This window comes from Oncorhynchus masou, unplaced genomic scaffold (genome assembly GCF_036934945.1).
Source record: "Oncorhynchus masou masou isolate Uvic2021 unplaced genomic scaffold, UVic_Omas_1.1 unplaced_scaffold_1561, whole genome shotgun sequence".
NCBI lineage: Eukaryota > Metazoa > Chordata > Actinopteri > Salmoniformes > Salmonidae > Oncorhynchus > Oncorhynchus masou.
The window spans coordinates 17,233-33,580 of record NW_027005669.1 but is presented as its reverse complement, the minus strand read 5'-3'; the positions used below and the strand labels follow the sequence as shown (position 1 = coordinate 33,580).

The 16,348-nt window shown below is 42.6% G+C and overlaps 1 protein-coding gene across 1 annotated transcript; it reads left to right on the top strand.

The window, feature by feature from the left end:
- Positions 1–6,536: 6,536 nt before the first annotated feature.
- Positions 6,537–16,049, top strand: LOC135531234 (uncharacterized). Its single transcript, XM_064959363.1, is given in 13 exon segments — positions 6,537–6,781; positions 7,448–7,889; positions 8,172–8,690; positions 8,940–10,603; positions 10,605–11,057; positions 11,060–11,603; positions 12,046–12,916; positions 12,918–13,231; positions 13,334–13,520; positions 13,659–13,881; positions 14,126–14,230; positions 14,446–14,554; positions 14,557–16,049. Coding segments are annotated over 12 exon segments (6,402 nt in total). The 5' UTR covers positions 6,537–6,781; positions 7,448–7,465; the 3' UTR covers positions 15,546–16,049.
- The last annotated feature ends 299 nt before the right edge of the window (positions 16,050–16,348 follow it).

Below are 16,348 nucleotides of genomic sequence, written 5' to 3'. Positions count from 1 at the left end.
AATTTTCACAGACGCACGTGTTGCAATTTCGATGAGGCTCTCTTGTTCAGATATTAAGTGGACTGGAGGCAGAGCATGAAAGGGATAATGAATCCAGTTGTTTGTGTCATCTGTTTCGGGAAAGTATCTGTGTAGTTTTGCACCCAACTCACTCAGGCGATTCGCTATATCACATTTGACATTGTCTGTAAACTTGAGTTGATTTGCACACAAAAAATCATACAATGATAGAAAGACCTGTGTGTTGTCCTTGTTAATGCAGACAGAAGAACTCCATCTTCTTAATCATAGCCTCAATTTTGTCCCGCACGTTGAATATAGTTGCAGAGAGTCCCTGTAATCCTAGATTCAGATCATTCAACCAGATAGGCCAGTTGTGTGAGAAACTCATCATCATGCAAGCGGTCAGACATGCAAATTATGGTCAGTAAAGAACACTTTAAACTCGTCTTTCAATGCAAAAGAAACATGTCAATACTTTTCCCCATGATAACCAGAGCAAAAGCTTTACATGCTCGCTGCCCTTATTGCATAGTGCAGAAAAGACATGAGAGTTCAGGGGCCTAGCTTTAACAAAGTTAACCATTTTCACTGTATTGTCCAAAACGTCTTTCAAGCTGTCAGGCATTCCCTTGGCAGCAAGAGCCTCTCAGTGGATGCTGCAGGGTTCCCAAGTAGCGTCGGGAGCAACTGCTTGCACGTGCGTTACCACTCCACTATGTCTCCCTGTCATGGCTTTTGTGCCATCAGTACAGATACCAACATAACCAGCAGCTACGGTTGGCTCCATACAGACCATTAGTGGAATTCCCGCAAGAGAGTAACTTTAATGTTAATTATTTGACTAGGCTACCTGTATTTGATATTGTGTTGTTATTTCACTCAACACTAGATGGTTTAATTTTATTTTTGGCAGTGAAACGAGGCTGCTCAGGCGAGAGAAACAAAACACCCAATTGTATAGCCCCGATGGAAAATATAAATGGACTGTTTGAAAATGGGAATCACACTTTTATTTTGAGTACCCCCGACGGCAATGCGCGTAACCCCAGTTTGGGAATACCTGCTCTCGAGAAATAAAATAATTCAAAGAGAAATTAAGTCAAGCTCTATATGGGTTGCTGGGCTTAAGGGAATTATAGTTCTCATTAAGCAAATATTCAACCTATTTTAGAGCAGAAATTTGGTAATTAACTACAATGACCATATCCATTGCGCCTGTTCTTTTCCGGGTCAGACACAGATGGATATACCTTTTCTAAATTAAGTTACATACACTCAGACCGCAGGAGAGAGGACTTCAGACAACAAAATGATGAGAGAGAGGGATAGTAAATCTGCTGTTTGGAGCCGTGCAGCATTTACGGTGACATGGCCTCTGCAGAAGTCAGGGCATTCATAAGAGAGTCTGCTAAATGACTTAAATGTAAATGTAAATTCATACTACTTGCGCTGCGCGGAGCTGTTGTGAAGGAAGTTGTCATGGTTTGTGTTTGTGTTTATACAGGACCTCCCGCCCTCAGCTACCATAAACCAATCATGTCAATGCAGAGCTACACGGAGCCCCCCGCATTCTTACAACATTTGAGAGGCTCACAGCGATGAGGTACCCATGCAAGCTCAAGGCCTTATTTGTATTTGCTGAACAATTTCAAACATAATTTTGGCATTTTTCAAGAGTCTCACTCAATTTCTGCTGATGCCAACTTTTGGGGGTCACAGTGGGGCAACGAGGTTTGGCTTTCCCAGGGATCTGAAAGCTCCGCTGGGGTCACTACAGTGAAAAATGCCTTTGGTGGTAATATTCTACACTCGGAATGTGACCCCTTTGGTCACTTTATTTGTCTTGTGATCAGTTACAATGACATTACGCTCATTACTGTAAACTTCTACGGGTACAACACCAAACATGAAAATTATGAGTTGCTTTAATCTATAGAGAAACATATACTTCATTGGTTATCTAAATTTCCCAAATTCGTTATTATTTATTTGATAGGAGGAGACTTTAACATTACTATAGATAATTAATCTGATAGATGGCCCCCATGTAGGCCAACCAGTCAGAATTTGGATTTAATACTTTTTATGGAAAAGTTTGATCTTACTGATATATGGAGAGAGAGGTTTCTGGTCGATTGATCATTTACTAGGAGTAACAAAACAGGTTCCAGACAGTCCAGAATAGATTTTTGGCTTATATCCTGTTACGACTTCCGCCGAAGACGGTCCCTCTCCTTGTTCAGGCGGCGTTCAGCGGTCAAGGTCACCGGCATTCTAGCGATCACCGATCCACTTTTCATTTTCCATTTGTTTTGTCTTTGTTTTCTACACACCTGGTTTCAATTCCCCTCATTACATGTTCATTATTTAACCATCTGGTTTCCCCCATGTTTGTGTGCGTGTTTGTTTTATTGTAAGGCTGTATCTGACGGCTGGTATTATTGTTGCCTGGTTTTGTTGTTACGCCCGTGTATTTCGTGGTACCGGTATTTTTCCAGCACCATAGTATTTGTGTTTGTACTGTTTTTTTCTTTAATTAAATACCTTGTCCACGCATCGCAGCTCTCCTGCGCCTGACTCCTTTCACCAGTTACCCACAGCCTTGACATATCCAAATGTATTGATAGTGAGTGTGAAACGACAAATATTTGTACTACTCCCCTCACAGACCATAGGACCATTTACATTGATATCAAAATATTTATCCCTGATACTAACCTTGGTAGAGCATCCTACTGGAAGCTAAATAGCTCGTTATTAAATAATGAAATAGTTAGGTTTGTGGTTAAAGATCTGCTCTTACACTTTTGGGAAAGGGCTTGTGAAGACAAATCTTATTGCAAGAACTGGGAGCTCTTTAAATTGAGGTGTTCGAATACCTTAGAAAATATGGTAGTAATCTTGCTAAGACCAGAAGAGCTGAGGAGGAAAAGGTGATCATTAAGATAACTTAATTAAGATTAAATAAATTGGATAATATGTAAGATTAAGTAAACTGGATAATATATATAGATTAAATAAACTGGATAATATATAGAGATTAAATAAACTGGATAATATATATAGATTAAATAAACTGGATAATATATAGATTAACTAAACTGGATAATATATAGAGATTAAATAAACTGGATAATATATAGAGATTAAATAAACTGGATAATATATAGAGATTAAATAAACTGGATAATATTTATAGATGAAAAGCAGAAGGAGCCTTTATTAGATCTAGAAATAAATAGCTTGAGGGAGAACAGAATTCATCCTATTACTTTAGACTTGAGAAATTTCACTCTACAAATAACACTATCCATAAATTAAACATTGATGGTGTTATTACAGATGAACCCAAAATGAATCGCTAAATACTGTAGCAATTTTTTACTCTCAGGAATCCACATATGTTTTTGACTCACTGAATAATGTTCACTATCAGTGGTACAGAATCTAAACAGTGTGATAAACCCATCAAAGTTGAAGAGATTATAGAGTCTATTAAACATTTAAAAAGCAATAAATCCCCAGGTGTTTATGGAATTACGTCAGAATTTAACCAATTATTTTCAGACCAAGTAGCTCCCTTTCTACTTGAGGTCTTTTTTTAGAGAGTATTAAAAACAATGTTCTCCCTCCTTCAATGACTCAGGGGTTAATAACACTGATACCTAAGCCTAAAAAATAAGTGCTGCTCATCAATAACTGGCGTCCAATTTTTCTTCTTAATAATGACTATAAGATATTAGCCTTACTACTTGCAAAAATAATTAAAGAAGTCCTGGATGCAATCATTGATGAAACACAGTCTGGCTATATGAGGAACATACATATTTCTAACAATATCAGAATAGTACTAGACATACTTGACCTAATAGCTGATAGCTGACCTAATAGCTGAGGATAGCTTCATATTATTTTTTGATTTTTATAAAGGATTTGACACAGCAAAGCATCAGTTCCCTGTCACGCTCGTTGATGGAAGGATCGGACCAAGGCGGAGCATACTTAGAGTTCCACATGTTTAATAAATGTGCAACTCGCCAAAAATAATACTGACAGAAACGTGACATTCTGGGCTGCTCACAGGCAGCTATACAAAACAAGACCCCACAAACAACAGGTGGGAAAGGCTGCCTAAATATGATCCTCAATCAGAGACAACAATAGACAGCTGCCTCTGATTGGGAACCATACCAGGCCAACAAAGAAATAGAAAACATAGATTGCCCACCCTAGTCACACCCTGACCTAACCAAATAGAGAATGAAATGGATCTCCAAGGTCAGGGCGTGACATTACCTTTCCACTCCCTTGAGAAATTTGGCTTTGGGGATTTTTTCTGTAAGGCTATTAAGACTCTATATAAATGGTAACAGCTCTTTCAAACTGAAACATGGCACCACACCTAGATTTGAGTTAAAGAGAGGAATTAGGCAAGGTTGTCCCATCTCTCCATATCTGTTTTTATTAATCACCCAACGTTTTACAAATTCATTCAAAAATTGTCCTGTACAAGCTATTTCCATAGCTGGTAAAATAAAAAATTATGAGCCAGCTGGCTGACCATACCACACTTTTTCTGGACGCTAACCAAATCCCCATATTGATCAATGTGATACAATCCTTTTCCAAAGCATCTGGTATATATCTTAACATGAATAAATATTAACTCATGGCAAATATTTATTATCATGGCAGATTGTGTGACACCTTCATATTATGGTATTCCAGTGGAAGAAGAACTTACATATTTAGGCATAACCTTTACTAAGGATCAGAAGTCTAAAGGCTTACTAAATTTTAACCCTCTTATTTAAAAAACCCAGAAGAAGCTAAATCAATGGCTACAGAGGGACTTATCTTTAAAAGGTAGAGTCCTAATAACCAAGGCTGAAGGTATCGCTTGGCTAACATATGGCATTCTATCTTTATATCTTGACGGTAAAATAAGCAAGGAGATAGACCAGATGCTTTTCAACTTTCTGTGGAGAAACCGTACCCATTACATTAGGAAAACTGTTATAAGGAACACTTATGAGTATGGTAGGCTGAATTTTCTGGATTTTACTACCTTAAATAATACTTTTAAGATCAATTGGATAAAACAATTCCTAAGAAGACCCACTTCTATGTGGAATTTTATTCCTCATCATGTCTTCTCTACTTTTGGTGGCCTTAACTTCACGTTGGTTTAAAATTATAATATTGACAAAGTTCCAGTGAAACTCTCTGCTTTTCATCAGCAGGTTTTCTTGTCATGGTCCATAATTTTTCTCCACACAGATATTATATATGGAATAATTGGGATATAGTGTATAAAAATACTTCTTTGTTTTTAGAATATTGGTTCCGAAATAATATCCTATTGGTGAGCCAACTTGTAAATGCAGAGGGTTTTTTCTTAGTTATAAAGAATTCTTATCACTTTACAAGATCCCTGTAACAACTAAAGATTTTGCAATTATTTTAGATGCCATTCCCTTGCGTGTTGCTTTATTATTAAGGAACGTGTCAAGATCTGACCCTCAGAACCTTCCTTCTATTAACCCTGTTGACTCATCAGTAGGAAAGATTAGTTTCTCTTTGGTCCATTCAACAATAGAGCGATACGAACCTTGTTTCAGCAGGATGTTGTATCTATCTATACCTTATGTCATGCCTTATTGGAACGGTTCTAATGTTAATATCTGTTTGGAAAATGTTTGATGTTGCCACACATATACCTACTTGTTAACAAAATTAAGGAAGTTTCCTTTAAAATTATTCATAAATATTATCCTGCCAACCACTGTATGAAGAAGCTTAAGAAAAACATCAACTCAAATTGTACCTTTTGTAATGACCACTCAGAAACGGTGTTACATCTTTTTTGGTATTGTATTCATGTAAGGAAACTGTGGCACGACATCAGTAGATTTATAATTGAACACATTTACGAAGATTCTACACTATTGCGGAGAGATGTACTGATTGGATTCTTTACCTATGAAAGAAGTAAGTTGAAACAATTTTATGTAATTAATTTCATTATTCTTTTGGCCAAATTTCATATTCACAAATGTAAATTTACAAACAAAACACCACATTTTCTTACCATATACAAAAATACATTGAACTATATTTTAAGACAATTAAATACTCTACTAACAAAAAAGCTGTTCGAATTATAAGTGTATGTATGCCCCACAATGTCCTTGTGTAATGTGATGTTGTACCCCCCAGACCCAATTGTCCTTTGTATAGTATGTATATATATACTTGTGTTCCTACATGTACTTCCTGTATTGATTTGTTGTTAAAGAAAAAAATAAAGAAAAGGGACCCATGCGGTTTCGATGATGTGACGCAATCGCGGAGCCTCTGGAGGCACGCAGAGGCCAAATTGAGCTCTTTACCGCGTCGCTGTACGACTCTCAAATGATGTAATGATATCGGGGGCTCCATATTGCTCTGCATTGACATGGTTGGTTGGCGGTAGGTGAGGGCGGGATGTCCTGTATAAATACACATTTACTTCCTTACCAACAGTTCTGCGAAGCATGAATGCCCAATTTCTGGAGAGGCCATATCACGGTAAATGCTGCACGGCCAATCCAAACAGCAGATTTCCCTCGCATGGCTTAAGGCTGAGCAACGAATAAATGCATCTCAGGAAAAACTACAAATCCCACTCTGCAACCTGGTTTGCGTATGACGCCATGATCTCTTCAGCTCGTTTCTGTTGGCTTTGTGCGAAGCGAGAGACGACGCGGAGATGTTTGGGCTAAAGAAACCAGCATAGGTAACGTTATAGATTTACACATGGTGGTGTGATCATATGAGCAGTCATACGGTGATACATATGCCGCTTGTGTGTAATGCTGAGCGTTGCAAATGTTTTAAATCCACGCAATATAGGCTATTTGTATGCCTTTCATCAATGCCGTTCCAGTAGCCTAGCAGCAAGACATCCGAACAATTAAAGATGACTGATGGACACCAGTTAGTTGTGAGCAATAACGTCCCTCGTCAGTACCGTCATTTACGCAGCAGTAAAGTACCCCTGGTTGTAGGCATGTTGGTGTTCTGTTCTAGCGCAATGTAAAGTACCATCCTTGTAGCCTATTATCCATCCCTCTTTGAGAGCATCTTTGTCATACAAATATAGTGTCCGTTAATCTGCCTGCCAGCTGTCGATAAAGGCAGCAGCATGTCATGATTCCCTTGGAATCAGAGCCTATAGGCTAAGTTTGGATGGCCATTTTATGGGCGTATACTCTCTTTAGAATAAAGAGTCGGTTGCTTTACATGCACACATTATGGGTCGTTGTCTTTTTTTTAAATAAATAAAACGTCTCTATTTTAGCCTGTGTTTTAGTGTGCAGTGTGTGCTTCACTGTTTTCCACACCATTGTGTTTTACCTTAATGCAGATGTAGTATGTTGTTGAACTTGTCACTCTTTTGCAGGGAATTCATTTTACAGACATGGAGGAACCTCCAGTAGTGGAGGCAGCAACCAAGTCGGTCATGGAGTGCTTGACACAGCCAGTGGAGACAGTTGAACAAGCAGTAGAAATCGAGGAACAACCAATCGTTACAGGTGAACAATGCATGGAAACTGAAGAACAACCAATGAGTGAACTGCTACCTGCCACAGTAGAAGAGGCTTTGGAGTGTGTCTCAGTCCCCACAGCTTCTACAGAGATAATACTTGAACTATCCGCTGTTCCTCTAGAGTCTGCTGCTTCTGAAGAGTGGGAACTGGGCCAACCTGAGGATGCACAGAAGGAGACCCATGTGGATGACGTGGCCGCTAGTGACAGAAAAAATATTCCCCCCAAGAAGAACCGAATGGAGCCACTCAAGATGGACATGTCTAGGCCACCAAAAATGGTGATGCCTCTCACGTGTGAGTATTGAACTTCTCTGATAGTCTGACATGACTGGTTACCATGTAATACATTTTTGTATTTATCTTTCAAGGCTTTAGTATTGCAGACAGAATCTCATAATGTCCCCTGTAGTGTTTTGAGGTTATTTATTTGTAGTTCTTTCATAAGCAGTTTTAAGCTATTACGACAGTTCATTCATTTTTGTTTTGCTCTTATAGTAACCTCCATTGTGTGTTTAATATAGGTTTAAAGCTGGGATACAAGTGTTCTGTCCACTAATCCCTTCTCCCTCCCCCCAGCTTCCCAGATCTCTCTGCAGTGCCTGGAGTGTCACATCATCTTCAGCGACCACAAGAGCAAAGAGCGCCACCTCAAGCAGAGTCACCCGGCAGAGTACGAGCAGTGCATGCTGGGGGATGCCCTGTTTGCCTGCTACGTCTGCGACCGCCACTTCACCAACTCCAGTGACCTTATGCTTCATCAGCGTGCGCACACGGAAAAGACACCCTTCAAGTGCCCCATCTGTGGTGAGGCCTTCAGCCGTTCCTCTGAGCTCACCCTCCATAAGAAGCTTCACTTCGGCCTGTACGGATACACCTGCGCAGACTGTGGAAAACCCTGCAAGACACTCACCTTACTGAAGTATCACCGCCGCACGCACACAGGGGAGAGGCCCTATGTCTGTAAGGAGTGTGGCAAGAGGTTTAGCATGTCCAAGGCCCTCCAGAAACACGCACTAGCGCATTTGCCGGAAGGAATGAAAGGAGACGTTGGAGGGATCACACCACCGACAAAGGCACAGCTAAAGAAGAATAGTGGTGAGTACTGAAAAACATGTTTGTTTTCATGTCATACAACTTCCCATACTGGGATGTGCAGTGAAACGCTAGTTGTATACACTATACAGTGATAAAGCTAGTGATATACACTATACAGTGATAAAGCTAGTGATATACAGTGATAAAGCTAGTGATTCTACGTAGAGCCAAACCTTTTTGTTTGTGACAAATGACTACTTCACCTTTTACACTAAGATGTAAACTTTCATCTGTATTCTTTGTATCTAGGCACTGCAGTGGTGAAATTGTCCTGCTCGGTGTGCAAGGCAACCTTCAAGACTGCCAAGACACGGCTGCATCACATGAAACACAAGCACAACCTGTGTGTTACAGCACCCAGCAGCACCACACTAGCTGGCCAACAGGTGAAGCTAGGTCAGCCCATCATAACCCAGGTTCATATGGGCCAGCCAACCTTTCTCCACATGGAACCCCTTGGGCCCCTCCACCAGGTGGAAAACATAGATACTGAACAAATCCGGAAACTAATAGAGTCTTTGGGGAACGTGCGCAAAGTGAACCAGGTGGTGATACTGGGTCAGGTGCTGCCACACGGTCAACCATTGGATCTACAGTGGCTACAGGGAAAGAGAGAGCATTTGCAATTCCGTTTTACTCAACCACATTTTATAGAGCTGAAAAAGATTGGGGGTGGAGACACTAAGTCAATGGGACTGGAACAGGCAAAGCCACAATGTGAATCGCTGGAACCAATTACTACATTGGAACCTGTAATATCAGATGGACAAATGGAGACCCCGTTACTTTCACACACACAGGAAGTTGCATACGCTGTGCCAGCTGAGCATGCTGGATTAAAACAAACACACGAAGGAGAGATGATTCCTCAGCAGTTACTTAGACAGACTGGTCAGGCAGTTGAAGAAGAGAACACTATGATTCAGACTGTGTCAGTGGAAGAGGTGTTCTGTCACAGTGAAACAGTTGAGCTCAGGGAAACGACTGAACAAAGTCAAACGGTTGTGTTGGAAGTCACTCCTTCACTGATACCAACTCTGGAATTGGAACAGACTCAAACCGATCAACAAGGACTTATGTCTGCTTCCTCACTACCAACATTTCTTTTTGAACAGACTTCTGGACAGAATCTAATGGTTCAGGAGGAAAATATCTCTGTACCGTCGCTCATACCAACAGTGGAGTTAAAGCTGAGGCCATTAAAAACTGACCAGCAGGAAGAACTCTCCACTTCCTCATTGGTACCAACAGTTAAGTTTGCACAAACTCCTCCTGGACAAACAAGCCAGGTAGGAGAGACAGCCAGACAGATGGAGACATTACAGTTAGAGCAGATCTATTCCAGTATTGGACAGACACAACAGACAGGAATAGGACAGCGAAGATCAGTTGAGAAACCTCTTCTAGAAAACACAGAGAATGACCAGCAGCACATTTTGGAAAATCCTTGTGAAGGAAAGAAACAGACATCACAAGAGCAGTTGCAGACACTGATAGATAAGTCTGCTTCTAACAACGCACTGAACAGCAGAGAGCTACAACCTTGCACTCAGACGTCAGAAATATTCCCTCCGCCGTCCGAGACTAAAGCACCACAGAGTTCACAACTGCCTGTGCATTTGATGTCAGTACAAGAATTTGTAAAAGTGAGGAAGAGAAAGCAGCCAAATAACTCTATAGTGCAAGGAAATATGCAACAGCAGACGGTTGAGGTGAAAGGGGAGGCTGCCAAACGACCAAGAGCAACGAAAGCTCATCTTGTTGTGAAGTTTGGTCCTAAAGAAAGGCCTAAAAATCAGAAGCTTCCACAACCATCTAAGTTGCTTCAGAAAGGAGACCAGATTCAGGATATGAACCAAATGTGTGTCTCAGCTCAACCTGACAAAAACTTGCCCTTAAAGGTTGGTAAAGAAAACGGTCAAGAGGAAAAACAATATTTCCAAGTCAAAAATCAAATCCCCATCCATATTGTGTGACCCACATGTGCAGCAAGTCTTGCAGGTAGATGAGCAGGTGCATCAAGTGAAGCCGGGGAAGAAGAAAGTAGAAAAGCAAAAGTATGTAATTAGTGAGACTTGTTCTGAGCAGATTAGCGCTGAACCAATTAGCGAGCAAGAGGTGATCACACCACCCAAGCCAAAAAAGAAAAAGCAGCAGACGATAGCGCAGGAGGACCAGCCTAAGAAAACAAAGGGCCAAAAGATGTCAAAAATGGGGAGAAAGAAAAATAAACCGAATGTGAAAGCAAGCCCCAAAACAGAAGATATGCCCGACCCTGAAATAAAGCAACAGTCCCTTCTCCTACTGAAGGGTCACAAACAGCCCCAATTGAAAGTTTACAAATTAGATGCCTCAAAAGCCCCCAAGGTCAAACAGATCTCCACCAAGACACCCATCCCATCCATAAGAAGAAAGGGCCAAAAAGCAAGCAACTAAAAATGCTAGCTGCTGGAGGGAAAAGAAAAGTAGGGAGACCCAAAAAGAACCACACAGCACTCTCTGTGTTGGCTCCTTTAAAGACTACGTCTCATTCTTCTGACACCTCTCCGACCAAGCCAAAGACCAGGAGGAAACGTAAGGCCCAAAAAGTGGAGACAGAGGGGCTCATCAGTGGCTCTCATTCCCCGCGAGCCCTTGAATGTAAGGACTGTGGTGAGAGGTTCTCTGACGTCTCGTCCCTCCAGGAGCACAAGGCAGCCCTGCATGCAGTGGAGAGCCCTGGTCTCACCTACACTAACGGCAACATCTTTGAGGGCGTTTCTGGGTCAGATCTAGGCCCGCCTCCACTTAAAGAGACTGAGGAGGTCATTGAAAATTCATTGAGTCAAAACACGTTTGGAATGCAGGTAGCATCTGACTGGGATATGGCGGTGGAGATGAGAGAGGTAGGGTTGGGAGAAAGAGGGGGAGCGAGTCTCTTTCCCAGCCCTAAACCCTTCCCCTCTCTCTGCCTCTGGCTGCTGCACTTGTTGAAGGTGGACAGAAGGAAAGGGAGAAGAACATGAATAAAACCTCAGAGGGGATGGAATCATTTTCTCATATGGCACCAGATTCAACTCTTTCTTACTCCCCTCCACAAGTTCAATTTACTTATCTGGCCAAATCTGACAAGGTCCAACCCCTTCTGTCCGAGAATCTTTCTCCTACTCACCTCACACCCATAGCCCCCCTCCACAGCTGTCACCAAACAGGGGACACTAAGTCAGAGAGTCAGAGCAATATGAATGACACTGCTGATGCTCTCATACCTACCGTTTCTGGATTTGAGCACCTAGGGCCTATTGAGGATGAAATTAAAGAGGAGTTACTACTTGAGGTGGATTTGGTCACTGTTGGGGATGGGGACCAAAATGAGGGGAACACCAGAGCTCACCGCATAAAGACAGTTCACAAAATGAGGGATCCAGCCTTCATGAAAACAGCACTCATGAAAACAATAGCACTCATGCACTATCTGCACATGCTCAGATTGAAAATGTGAATAGAACTGTAACAACACAAAATGTACAGACTAAATCCTGCCCCTCTGACCCGCTGGAGATCAAGCAAGAGGAGGAGGAAATTATGGTGCAGATGAGAGAAGTGGAAAAGAGGGGAGTGGGTAGAAGGAATTATACCAAGGGCAGGAGAAGAGGAGTTGGACGTGGGAGGAGAGGTTCAGCCACAAGGAAGGGTCGAGAAGGAGTGGGCATGAGAGAAATTGAACCAGAGAAAGAAATTGATGAATGTCAGGTAGTCTACCAGCTGTATTCACTCAATAATGATACTGAAATCAAGGATGAGGCAGACGTCACGACTCTCCATCCTGGTCAGTCATCTCCCATCAGTTTACAGACCGAGATCAGATCTATTTCTGAGCAAAACATGCTAACAGCTCCATGTCCATCTGGATCCTGCATCTCACCGCTTGAGGAGGACCCTGAGGACCAGGTAGTGTTTGAGCTTGAGTCAGTCACCACCAGTGTAGTGGAGGTGTTGAAGACCGAAGATGGGATGGTGATGAAAGGAGTAGCAGGGGACCAGGATGACAGGGACACTGGCCAATCCCCAGGCATCATACTGGAGAGGTTCCTCACCTCAAGGCAGAGCGAGGCAGCAGTGGGGGAGAATGGAGTGGTGCTCATGGTAGACTTGAGAGGTCAGGAGGTCAAGGTGGAGGAGAAAACCTCAGATTTGGTTCCTGTGCCACACACCTCTCATGCCAGACACACAGTGGAGCAGAGGGGCGGTCAGGATGTATCTGCTGAAGCAGGAAAACAACCTGGTTTTGAATGACCCCCAGGTTAGTCAAGGTCAATCCCAATTGAATGTGGAGCACAGCAGTACCAGGCAGTGCATATTCTACCCCGTGAAGGAGGAGCGGGAGCTTCTGGATGAGCCATCTCAAAGTGAGCAGGGAGTACCAGCGCTGGTGGTGCCTGGAGAGGCCAAACTCAACCATCCAATGGAGAGACTATCTACTACCAACCCTGCAGTAGAGGAGTATGAGGTGAACAGGAGAGCAGCAAAGTTGAGATCTGAGATCAATGAGAATGGAGAAGGTAAGATCTCAACATGAGTCATGTGTTGTAGCAATGTACATTTTCATAAGCAATAGTGAAGTTATCCATAGATGTAACTAAATACTGTTTCTTTTTTTCCAGGTGACCTAGACTTTGAGCAGCAAGACACCGAAGAGCTTGTTGATTTCCTACTTCAGAATTCTGACGAAGTGGAGTCCGAGGTTGTTGAATGTTCTGACCCGCAGCCTGACCTTGAGGCTGTAGTCATGGCCTGTTTCCATGACAGCAAAAACCATCCCTCACTGCATTCAAATTATATACCAAACAAGTAAGTATTGTAATTTGAATTTTACTCATGACTACACTGTACAATTTAATTAAAGTTTCTACTTTTTATTGTCATGTACTGTATGTATCCTTAAGGACATGTCATGCTATCAGTTTTGTTGTAAATTGTTGTCCTCAGCTTGCCAACCACAGAAAGCCAGGCTCATTCAGTATCTATGGAAGGGTCCCAGGCAGGGACTGGCTACAGGAAACCCATTGATTACTTCTCCAAGTATTTTGGTTGGGACGCTTGGGCAGAGATTGCCCGTTGCACAAATAAAGTGTCCCATCTTTCAAACGCAGTATCAGCAAAAGAGGTGGCCCAGTTTGTCGGAATCCACATTGCCATGGGAACATTGAAGGTATGTAAATGAAAGTATTGGCGTATAACCTGAATCTTATTCCTATGGCGTCTAGTTTTATTGCATCGTCATCCTTACTACACAGAATGGGACATGTAAAGAACAAATTAGTTAGGCCTAGTGGGTAAAACTCATGCTAATCTCTGCACTTTTGAATGTCTACAGTCATTCTTATGAGCACACTATCTAATGCTGCATAAACTAACATTGTCTTCAATGTCGTTCTCCCTTTCTCCTCTCCTAGTTCCCCAGTCTCAAGCTGTACTGGCAGGACTTCACCAGGGTGCCTCTGGTTGCTGACACCATGTCTGCCTCCCGCTTCTCCCAACTCTCCTGCAAACTGCAACTGGCATCTCCAGCTCCAGCAGGGATCCCTTGGACACCCAGGAAGCTGGACACAGTGGTAATCCAGACAGGCCTAAGGAGGGAGACCCCACACGCAACCCTCTCAGAGCTTTACACACCCCAGCTAACCCTACAGTTGGCACAACTAGAGGTGAACTGGATGGCAGCGGCCACACACTTACACGCGGCCACAGTCAAATACAAGCTCTTAGCTCCAAGTCTGTGTCTGCAAAATCCACAACCCAGACGTCCACAGACCCTCACAGCATTTGGCAGAGGTGTGGGGACATGCCATCCAGTCAGGACTGTTTTAGTTTTAAAACTGACCCCTTTGGAGGGTTAGACCGTTAATGGACCATGTTCGGGCTGGATGCCTGATGCTGAGAAGAGAGGGTGACCATGGAGTCGATCAATACCCTCTCCCTTTGACGTGTAGAGCGGTCAACAACAAGCGGCCCTCCTTGCACAGCACAGTCTTAGTTAGATCTGACGGTCTGATCATAGATTTCAACCTTAGTCTGGATCTCTCCAACAAAGAGGCCACTGTTGAGAAAATGGTGCCTAGAGATGGGATGGTGTATCTCTGCAAGCAGGAGCTCTCTACCCCTGCCATGTTGGAGCACCTCCTTGGGTCTGGGGTGCATGGTGCGGGAAAGGTGGGAGGAGCCAAAGGACAGATGGGTGATGAGTTTGTTAGCTCTGACGGGCGGCTGATGCTTCACAGGTACCATCTCGGCTTCATCCTCTCTACTGTAGGGAAGGCCCAGCAGAACATGGCATCGCTCGTCGACAGCTTCGAGAAGGCTCAAAAAGCAACCAGCCTCAATAGAGACTTACTGAATCTCTACCATTCCCCACTCTCAGCCTCAGAACCAACTAGCTGGCCACAGGCTGTTCTGTGGTACCTTACAGATCTGGCTCTGGTAAACTCATGGATGCAGTACAGGCAGGATCATGTTCCTCTGCCTGAGCCTTTGAACCTCATGGCATTCAGGCTAGAGGTCTCCAAGGCCTTGATCCTCTCTAGTGGCTCAGACACCCAGGACTCAGCCCCTCCGCACCCCCCTCAGAAATTACACTCCCCGGGCACAGCCCCAGATCCTGGCCTGTTACAGGATAGTCCTCTCCCTGACATGGCCACGCAGTACGACGGTTCGGGCCACTGGCCGGAGCAGCTTGGGGAGGGAGAAGGTGGCAGGTGCCGCTTCGGAGGCTGTGAGCGACTGTCTCGAGTACGATGCCTCAAGTGTTGCGTGTTTCTCTGTATCTCTCGTAATCACAACTGCTTCTTGAATTTCCACAGTCAAGGGACTTTTTGAAGCTGATAAGATTTGTTTTTTTATTAAGTGGTGCACGTTTTATTTAATGCTATGTTTAGCTTTTCTTTAAACATGTTTTTTCTTTTAGGTTAGATGCTCTGATTTCATATTTCTCCCCCCTACCCCAAATATGTTTTTGAGTAGTACTCTTTTCAGTGTCAGCTTCAGTACTGTGCATCAAATTAGGAACTTGGTCCCTTTTTTTTTTAGCCTACTGTGTAAATGTAATCTTAATGTATGCAATGGCTTTTGTATGAATTTGTCAACAAAATAAAATGTGAAGAGAATTAATGATAACCTTAAAGTCAATGTCTCTGAAACCAAGTGAAAATACATTTGAAGTTGTTTTTGAAATTATAATTTAAAATAGTACTGCATTTTTTTTATTAACCTTGTTTAGTTGTTTACATGCCAAGCAGCTTTTGCATGTGTTTTTTGTTGCGTTCTTTGTAAATGTAATAATTTAGTTAATACTGTTGGAGTAAATACATGTACGTTTCCTGACTGTTTGGGTTGTGAATTGTATTGGTCCACCTGCTGCTCTCAAGGTACATTTTTCACCGGAGTTATTCATCAAATCTTTAGCTTCAAACAGCGAATTAATTAGATTATTTACCAAATCAACTGCACGCAAGCATAGACAAACACGTGTCTATGCATTTACTCAAATTAAGGATAAAAGAGCAGAGAAGCATTCAAAATGGAATTGTCTTGTTGAAGACCAAAGTATTGCCCTTGTCACGTGACAAGGGGCAATTCAATTTCCACATTCACTGTACTGGAAGCGGTTTGAGGTAGGTGGC